Genomic DNA, 10962 nt, shown 5'->3' with positions numbered 1-10962 from the left:
TTGCCTGTGCTGGTAGGGAAGGTACTGCTTTCAACTTTTATTTTTCTTGAAAAAAATTACAGTTTGTTTTGAACATGACCTTGAATACCTGCACTGATAACATGCTGGTTTTTATAACTATGAGCACTTGACTGTGCCTACCTGTGCTCGTAGGGAAGACATTTTTCAGCAGTTAAGCATTGAAGTGATTGCCTTTTTTATCAGACAAATAATTGTAACAATGAACTCTATGCGCTACACCATGATCAAGGGCACATGGAATATTTGAAATAATTGATGATATTACCCTCAAGTTACAATTCATATAATGATGATACATTGGTAATGTTTTTATCAAATAGCATGTGTAAGCTGCCTTTCCTAAGATTCACTTTTCCCTATCAAACAACGGGAATGTGCCAGTGTTGGAGGAAGAACTGGTTGTTTGAAGTGTCAAACTGTGTGACATCCCACAAGCTTTTTTAGTGATAGTAAATGTGGTAATGTGAGGTGTTGAGGGATTGTCTGCTGACTGATAACAGGCAAGACTAATAGAATCAAACATGGGGTCTGGTCCGTGGACAGGGATATCTCAACCCGAGTGCTGGCCAGCCAAACTCTTACATGAGGGATTATATGATATCACGGAAACAATACAATGTCGCGTTGTCAGTTCATTATTATGACGTCTTAGCGTGTGTTAGCTGTCTTTCCCTACCCCATATGAGATATATCTGCCCTAGCAACAACGGGATCACACTGTGAAGTATGTGAGAAATACATACCTTACACTCGCACTCCTGACACGAGTCAAACAGGTGGTTGAAGATCTCTCCATCAGTGTAGCTGATACCATTGTATAGACAGGAATCACAGACATCACAGCCACAGCTGTCTGTTGTAGGGTTATCACAAGGCACAAAGTCACACATCTTTTGACGCTGTGTCACATTACCAAACTGTCAAGTATCAAATAAGGATTGTATCAACATTGAGTTTCCCTGTCATAAGTATGCAAATCAAATTTGGTCAAATTCCCTTTATCTGTACAGAAGAAGAAAGATTTCTTTAAAAGGATGTTTTGAAATCAATCTTGCTTACAATCTTTTCATCTATATTAAAGTGAAGAATTTTAAAGATGGACTTCTGTTTCCCATATTGGGCCCCACATATCTGTACCTAGGGGACAATCACCCTTTGGTTATAAAATATTGAGTTCCTTTGGCCCCAAAATACTCAACTAAATTTTGTTAAGTTCCCTTCCTCTGTATGTAAGGAAAAGGATTTACTTCTATTTCTGCTATTTGGCCCCGCCCTTCTGCCTTCTGCTCCAGACCTATAATTTAGTCAAACTCCACTGAGCTGTTCTCGACTAATAGTTAAAGGATGTCATGCAACAGCATACACTGTGTCTGTACCCAGATACTGAATTCTTTACAAATGTAGATTAGGTTGTGAGAATGCTAACAGGTCTTACCAAGCAGCTGAAGTCCCTACAAGGATAGCCAGGATCAGAGAAGGTCTGAGTGTGTCTGATGATCTGCTCAGCCCCTGTACTATCACGGTAAATGCAGTCGGTACACTCTGGACAACACTTGCCCAAGGACGGCGGAATGGCATGGGTACACTGAACATAACATGATCGGGATACACGGGCGATGTTTCCTTTCTAGAGAAACAAATGATAACACCTGATAGAAAATATGATAACACCTGATAGTAAATATGATATCACCCGATAGTAAATATGATAACACCCAATAGTAAATATAATAACACCCAATAGTATATATGATAACACCTGATAGTCCCGAAAGTAAATATGATAACACCTGATAGTAAATATGATATCACCTGTTAGTAAATCTGATAACACCCGATAGTAAATATGATAACACCTGATAGTAATATGATTACACCTGATAGTAAATATGATATCACCTGTTAGTAAATATGATAACACCTGATAGTAAATATGATATCACCTGTTAGTAAATATGATAACACCTGATAGTAAATATGATATCACCTGATAATAAATATGATAACACCTGATAGTAAATATGATAACACCCAATAGTAAATATAATAACACCCAATAGTATATATGATAACACCTGATAGTAAATATGATAACACCTGAAAGTAAATATGATAACACCTGATAGTAAATATGATATCACCTGTTAGTAAATCTGATAACACCGGATAGTAAATATGATATCACCTGATTATAAATATGATAACACCTGATAGTAAATATGATAACACCCAATAGTAAATATGATAACACCCGATAGTAAATATGATAACACCTGATAGTAAATATGATAATACCTGATAGTAAATATGATATCACCTGTTAGTAAATATGATAACACCTGATAATAAATATGATATCACCCGATAGTAAATATGATAACACCTGATAGTAAATATGATATTACTGATAGTAAATATGAAAACACCTGATAATAAATATGATATCACCTGATAGTAAATATGATATTACTGATAATAAATATGATAACACCTGATAGTAAATATGATAACACCCAATAATAAATATGATAACACCTGATAGTAAATATGATATCACACCTGATAGTAAATATGATAAAACCTGATAGTAAATATGATATCACCTGTTAGTAAATATGATAACACCTGATAATAAATATGACAACACCTGATAGTAAATATGATATTACTGATAGTAAATATGATATTACTGATAGTAAATATGATAACACCCGATAGTAAATATGATAACATCTGATTGTAAACACGTAGCAAATTTCAATGCACATAGTATTATGGTTGCCTTCTAGCTTTGTGCTAGAGGGAATTTCCCTTTAGCTCAGTCGTAGCGCGTCCGACAAGTCACAGGATCGATCCCTGGTGGAAGTACACTACCCTCTCCCCTATTTCCTGTTAGGAATGTATTTTATATAGTGAACGTTATAATGAACATCTGTAGTGACCGTCATTGATAATTAGGCTTCACAGTCAACAGCACCGATAATAAATATAACACAAGATAGTGACCGTCATTGATAATGAAGCTTCACAGTCAACAGCACCGATAGTAAATATAGCACAAGATAGTGACCGTCATTGAGAATGAAGCTTCACAGTCAACAGCACCGATAGTAACTATAACACAAGATCGTGACCGTCATTGATAATGAGGCTTCACAGTCAACAGCACCGATAGTAAATATAGCACAAGATAGTGACCGTCATTGATAATGAGGCTTCACAGTCAACAGCACCGATAGTAAATATAGCACAAGATAGTGACCGTCATTGATAATGAGGCTTCACAGTCAACAGCACCGATGCTAAATATAACACAAGATAGTGACCATCATTGATAATGAAGCTTCACAGTCAACAGCACCGATAGTAAATATAACTCAAGATAGTGACTGTCATTGATAATTAGGCTTCACAGTCAACAGCACCGATAGTAAATATAACACAAGATAGTGACCATCATTGATAATGAAGCTGCACAGTCAACAGCACCGATAGTAAATATAACTCAAGATAGTGACTGTCATTGATGATTAGGCTTCACAGTCAACAGCACCGATAGTAAATATAGCACAAGATAGCGACCGTCATTGATAATGAAGCTTCAGACAACAGCACCGATAGTAAATATAGCACAAGATAGCGACCGTCATTGATAATGAAGCTTCAAAGTCAACAGCACCGATAGTAAATATAACTCAAGATAGTGACTGTCATTGATAATTAGGCTTCAAAGTCAACAGCACCGATAGTAAATATAGCACAAGATAGCGACCGTCATTGATAATGAAGCTTCAGTCAACAGCACCGATAGTAAATATAACTCAAGATAGGGACTGTCATTGATAATTAGGCTTCAAAGTCAACAGCACCGATAGTAAATATAACTCAAGATAGGGACTGTCATTGATAATTAGGCTTCAAAGTCAACAGCACCGATAGTAAATATTACACAAGATAGTGACCGTCATTGATAATTAGGCTTCACAGTCAACAGCACCGATAATAAATATAACACAAGATAGGGACCGTCATTGATAATGAAGCTTCAGACAACAGCACCGATAGTAAATATAGCACAAGATAGCGACCGTCATTGATAATGAAGCTTCAGACAACAGCACCGATAGTAAATATAGCACAAGATAGAGACCGTCATTGATAATGAAGCTTCAAAGTCAACAGCACCGATAGTAAATATAGTACAAGATAGTGACCGTCATTGATAATGAAGCTTCACAGTCAACAGCATCAATAGAGACTACACTGTGAACTGTACGGGTACTAGTTACTGCCATTGAGAGTGAACATTTATAGTTCATCATCGATAGTGAAGATTTAAAGTCACTATCATTGAGAGTGAAGATTATATACAGTTAGGGCAAATTTTAATTTTCAGACAGAACACCGGTATCCAGATTCAACTCAGTTCATATACTGGTTATATTTTGAAGAGGACAGAGCTGGGTGTGACTGCTGGTGTACAAGGCAGTTCTATAAATGTAATCTATAATAGCGAAGTAAGCTGAAAAAAATAATTCTATGACAGCCCTCACCTCACAGATAATTGTGGTACAGGTGTCGCCGGGGTCCTCCCGTTGCTGACCATCAGGGAGGATAAGTGTTCGTTGGAGGTCTGTTGAATGCCTGAGTTCACAGGAATCACAGCTTGGGCAGCACAAATCACTGGTGCGCGGATTGTTACACAGGGCAATGGGACAGTCTATACGCCGACGGTCAAGGGAGCCATCCCGTCGACAGGTACACGTATCACAGCCACAGGGGAAGGTCTGGCCAGGTGTGTAACGTTGGTCCTCATAAACACAGTCAACTAAATGGTCAGGTGTGGGGCACTGCTTACAACATCGGTTACTGCCATAAAACTGGACGTTCTCTGGACAACGGAGCAGTGGACAAGAGACGCGTGCACACCGTACATTACCCTGCTGACATTCACACTTCACACATGTCTCATTGGGGTCAGTAAAGTTCTGTCCATCAGCATAAAATTTGTTGCGGTAGAAACAGTCTCCACAGACAGGACAGCATCCCTTGACTGCAGGACAGTTACAGTCAACAGGGTTACAGGTCTTACGACTACACCTTACATTACCATTCACACATTGACAGCTACTGCAGCCATCCTCAGGGTTCTTGAAAGACTCACCATTTCTCCTTTCCATCCCCCTGTACAGACAGTCAGTACACTCGGGGCAACAGTTGCGGGTGACTGGGTTCTGACAGGACACGCCAACGCATCGCTTGGTCAAATTAGCAATCTCACCATTTCTACAAAGGTGCTCGGTACACACATCCTGTTGGCTGGGGACCCTGTGACCGTTCCTGATGAGTCGTCCTGCTGAGTTTGGGTACATACAATTTCCACACTCGGGACAGCACAGGCCATTAGAGGGGTAGCTACATGTTGGGGCTGGACAAGACTTGGCCTGACAGGTGACTGTGCCCCGGTCACACATACACAGGTTACAGTCATTCCGGGGATCAGAGAAGCGTTGACCATCACTGTAGGTACGTCCCTGGTAGGAACACTGCTCACAGTTCTGGCAGCATCCATCTGTGACAGGGTGTTGACAGTCGACTGGTGAGCAAGACTGAGGTGTAGATTTGATGTTGCCATTTACACATAAGCATGTGGTACAGGACTCTCCACACGGGAACTGTGTGCCGTTGATGCGAACCTGGTTCCCATAGAGACAGTTGTGACAAGTTGGGCAGCAGGATGTGCTGTTGGCGGGGGCTGGGTTACTACAGGTGAGAGGCTGGCACTGATTACACTCACACATCACATTACCCCGGGTACAGGTACAAGTCTGGTCTCGTCTTAACAGGTGTGTGAAAGTACGACCACTCTTGTGTATCAAACCCTCAAAGTTACAGTCTGAAAAAACATGCAAAACAGAAATGTGTGTTAAATGAATATAGCCTCACAAATGCAACACATTGCCAATATCCCCCACTGCTAAATTATAGACTCAATTTTCATATTCAGACATATACAAAGCTATGATTACAGCATGCTAAGATGACTGTCTCCCACCTCAAGAAGTATATAATGTTGTAGATATGCTCCAGACAACACCAAAGATGGACAGTGGACATTACATCCTTCGTACAGATTGATGTGGGGATTAAGTTTCAAAGTTGCATCATCCTTATTCTAAATTTGTCCTTTATTATCTATATTGGTTATTGTTTTATTCTGTTTATTGTACAGGATATGTAGATTGTGGACAACACCTTTACATTTTAGACAACACCTTGACATTGTACAAACCCTGTTACTTGTATTTTAGACAACACTTTGACATTGTACAAACCCTGTTACTTGTATTTTAGACAACACCTTGACATTGTACAAACCCTGTTACCTGTATTTTAAACAACACCTTGACATTGTATAAACACTCTTACCTGTATTTTAGACAACACCTTGACATTGTATAAACCCTGTTACTTGTATTTTAGACAACACCTTGACATTGTACAAACCCTGTTACTTGTATTTTAGACAACACTTTGACATTGTACAACCCCTGTTACTTGTATTTTAGACAACACTTTGACATTGTACAAACCCTGTTACTCGTATTTTAGACAACACCTTGACATTGTATAAACCCTCTTACCTGTATTTTAGAGAACACCTTGACATTGTATAAAGACTGTTACCTGTATTTTAGACAACACCTTGACATTGTATAAACCCTCTTACCTGTATTTTAGACAACACCTTGACATTGTATAAACACTGTTACCTGTATTTTAGACAACACCTTGACATAGTGGCAATGCACCTTGTACAAACCCTGTTACCTGTACATTGTGGACAGCACTCCTCCTGCGTAAACACAGGACTATTACAGCGAGACTGGGCACACGATTTTTGTCGGCAATCGTCCACTCGACCCTGTCTACAGACACATTCTTGGCACTTGTCTGAAGGATGGGGCATTGTGGCCCCGCTTAGGTATGTGACATCACCCACTTCACAAGTTATATCAGGTGTGGGGCCTGGAATATTGTCCTCACAGACTGGGCAACATCGTCCTGGCAACGTGACTGGTCTGTCACATGTAACTGGAGGACAGGGCACAGTCACATTGGTGATAGATCCATCCTTGTTAAAAAAAATATAATTTCACTTCTTAAGTAGGGAAAATTTACTCACTGTGCATGAAATAGGATAGCTTTAAAATATTGAGGTTGTGTTTTGTGGTTTTGTGGTTAACATTCTCTATATAACTGATTGTGGCTTTTGCTTGTTTATGATGATTTGTTCCAAGAACACAGAAATATTTTACAGTCATGGCTTTGTTCATAATGTTATGTAATGATATCATAGTAGTTATGCTGTGAACTACAATAAATCAGAATCCAGAATGATTACGTAATAAGATTATTGAACGACTTTTCTGTATAGTTTCCAAAAAAACTTACTGTACATCGGCACTCCTTGCAGGGCTCAGCAGGGTCCACATACACCTGACCATTTCTGATGAGACGGTTGTTGTATTCACACTGACTACAGGAAGGGCAGCACTGACCAGTGCGTCGAGCAGGGTCAGTACATCCTGTACTGGGGCAGGCGTGGGACTGACAAGTGATCCTCCCTCCCTGTCACACACAAACATATACATTAATGTTACAGAGGCAGGCGTGGGACTGACTGATCCTCCCTCCCTGTCACACACAAACATATACATTAATGTTACAGAGGCAGGTCTTGGCAAGTCTTCCTTCCCCGTCACAAACAAACATACCCACTAATATTATGGAAGGGGTCTTGGGATCGACATGCCACTTACCCAGCAGGTACATCTGGTACAGGGATCCATCGTGTCCCCAAATGATTGGCCCTCCCTATAGCGTGTGCCAAGGACATTACAGTTGATTGGACATACAGGGCAGCAGCGACCAGCAGGGCGCACTGGGTTAGGACAGCTCACAGGACTACACTCCATCCGTGTACAGTTCACAGTACCTGCCTGTATAGAAACATTGTAATGCATCATCAAATGTTCTACTTACTTTAATTATATACTCCTATCTGATGCTTTTCTTGGAGACATGGCTTCTATATAACATTTCTCTAAAATGATATAATATTCCAATCAGCAGTCTGTACTGAAGAGTGCTGTAACACCCCATACAAATTTACCTCACACACACAGACCCTGCAGGCATCCCCACCTGGCGGCACAAACTTCTGACCACTCTGGAAGTGTCTGTTTAGATAGTGGCAGCCTCCACAGGATGGACAACAATCTCCAGGACGGGTCTCAGGGTAGCGACAGGTAACAGGGGGACAGGTATCCACAGATGTCTTCCTACATCGCACCTCACCTCGCTGTAGCAAAAGGAGAGTATGGAAGGTATCGTATAGATGAGAATAAGGTAAATAATGAAGACACACTACAGCTCTGTCATAACATATATCCTCAGGTAGATAAGAATCATAATATATACCTTACAGATAAATACCAATCTAACGTATACCTTACAGGTAAGTAATGAAAATACCCTACAGGTCTGTCATGACCTAGCCTCAGGTAAATATGAATCATGATGTTCACCTTACAGGTAGATACAAATCATGACATACATCTTACAGGTAAATATGAATCATGACATACACCTTACACGTAAATATGAATCATGACATACATCTTACACGTAAATATGAATAATGACATACATCTTACACGTAAATATGAATCATGACATATACCTTACAGATAAATACCAATCTAACGTATACCTTACAGGTAGATAAAAATCATGACATACACCTTACAGGTAGATAAGAATCATGACATACACCTTACAGGTAAATATGGATCATGACATACATCTTACAGGTAGATATATATCATGATGTACATCTTACAGGTAGATATATATCATGATGTACATCTTACTGGTAGATATATATCATGATGTACATCTTACAGGTAGATATATATCATAATGTACATCTTACTGGTAGATATATATCATGATGTACATCTTACTGGTAGATAAGAATGATGATGATGTACACCTTACAGGTAAATATGAATCATGATGTACGTATACACCATACAGGTATATATGAATCTCATGTATATTCTATAAGTAATGAACATCAGGAGTAATCAATACAGTTAGAAAAGAAATTATCTGAATTTTGGTAAAAAATATTTAGTATTACACATTATATAATGATTTTGAAAACTCATGCATTCATCTGATGTTTTTGTTTGAAACTATTCATGAATCCAAAATAAAAATAAAGTTTCTTCCATCTTTTCAGACCTACCTGACAGTGGCATGTTTCACAGGGTTTGCTTGGATTGGGAAAGGTTGAGCCTTCCCCATAGTTCCTTCCTTCAAACGAGCACTCTTTACACACGGGACAACATTGACCATCCACCTCGGCTGGGTTGAGGCAGGGCGGTGGGGCACACTGGACCCTCTCCGACAACACCTGGCCTACACGGTAGAAACACAAGGTAAAAACTTCCTCAGGACACTGAAATAGTCTTAGGATATACTTGTTCGCCACAGGTATAAGAATACCCAAACAGAGCCACTGACGTTTTTTAAAGTCTCGGCCAATCTGAGGAAAAAGCAGCCACCTTGAATCCCAAAATTTATCAGTCTGCATTTAAATATAATGTATATTCCCTGTGTATAACTCCCAAAAAGTATGAACAAATTTTGTAAAATTACTAGAATATCAATCTGTTTGACAAAAAATAGGGTTATAACCAAATAACAACAAAGGTATTTTTTGAAATATTTTACCATACATGTTTGAGTATGAAAAGTAAATGAAAACTACACATATCTATCTCTGGCAGCTTCAGTGACAGCGGCCACATTATTTTAGCTACTGTGTCCCATTTCTACTGCTGTCATGATTCACAAGAACTAACCCTCCCAACAGGAGATTAAGCAAATTCTTACCCTCCTGACATCTGAGGATGGTACATCTACTGGCTGAGACTGTGTCTCCATGTTGGTATACCTGGCCATTGTAGGAACATCCTTAAACAGATATAAACCATTTAAACCGGTTCATAAATATATAACTTTTAAACAGATATAAACCATTTAAACCAGTTCATAAATATATAAATTTAAACAGGTATAAACCATTTAAACGAATTCATAAATATATAACTTTAAACAGATTTAAATCTTTTAAACCAGTTCATGAATAATTTAAACCAGTTCATGAATATATAACTTAAAAGTTAAAAGATAAGTTATAACTTTATCCATTGTGAGTTTCATAAGATAGCAATATGTAATTATTCACAGAAAAACTATCATAACAGTTATGCCTGTCCTACCTTTACATATAGGACAAACTGCGCCTGGAGGAGTTTCTGTTACACTGCACCGTATTGGTGGACAGGGACCAATCAGACGACAGTTTACATTTCCTGCAGTACATGCACATCTCTGTAGACTGTCTCCGGGCATCATGAAGCTCTGACCGTCACTGTATGTCTCCCCATCATACAGACAATCTACAATACATCAGTTTTATAATCACCAAAAGTTTCAAATTTAATCTTGTAGAACATTTCAAATTCAAACTAGTCTCAAGGTCACAAACTAATCTTTGATTAGGTTTTTAAATTTAAAGTCAAAGAAATAATACAAAGTTTTCTGGGTTATTTTGACTTCAAGGTCAACTACTCTAGGCAGCCCTAAGCTACTAAAAGAAGCTAGTCACCAATTGTCTGTTCCACTTTCAAACTTATTCAACGAGTCTTTAGTATCAAATATATTCCCTTCATCATGGAAAATAGCAAACGTTATTCCTGTATTCAAGAAAGGTGATAGATCCTTAGTCTCAAATTATAGACCAATATCTCTCTTAAGTTGTGTAGCAAAAGTATTTGAAAAGTGTGTATTTAAACATGTTTATAA

At 38.7% G+C, this 10962-nt stretch overlaps 1 protein-coding gene across 1 annotated transcript in view; it reads right to left on the bottom strand.

Moving 5' to 3' along the window:
* Positions 1-10962, bottom strand: part of LOC110462590 — a 129938-nt gene that overhangs the window by 43353 nt on the left and 75623 nt on the right. Inside the window, exons 29-38 of the mRNA XM_021516601.1 lie at positions 10377-10556; positions 9988-10068; positions 9338-9510; positions 8198-8386; positions 7845-8024; positions 7477-7653; positions 6853-7156; positions 4575-5917; positions 1457-1648; positions 765-938 (exon numbers count right to left, since the gene is read on the bottom strand). Of these exons, the coding sequence (XP_021372276.1) occupies positions 765-938; positions 1457-1648; positions 4575-5917; positions 6853-7156; positions 7477-7653; positions 7845-8024; positions 8198-8386; positions 9338-9510; positions 9988-10068; positions 10377-10556 (2993 nt within the window). The remainder of the gene's footprint in view (positions 1-764; positions 939-1456; positions 1649-4574; positions 5918-6852; positions 7157-7476; positions 7654-7844; positions 8025-8197; positions 8387-9337; positions 9511-9987; positions 10069-10376; positions 10557-10962) is intronic.

This window comes from Mizuhopecten yessoensis, unplaced genomic scaffold (genome assembly GCF_002113885.1).
Source record: "Mizuhopecten yessoensis strain PY_sf001 unplaced genomic scaffold, ASM211388v2 scaffold10809, whole genome shotgun sequence".
NCBI lineage: Eukaryota > Metazoa > Mollusca > Bivalvia > Pectinida > Pectinidae > Mizuhopecten > Mizuhopecten yessoensis.
The sequence above is the reverse complement of the archived record's forward strand: the minus strand, read 5'-3'. Positions and strand labels throughout refer to the sequence as shown.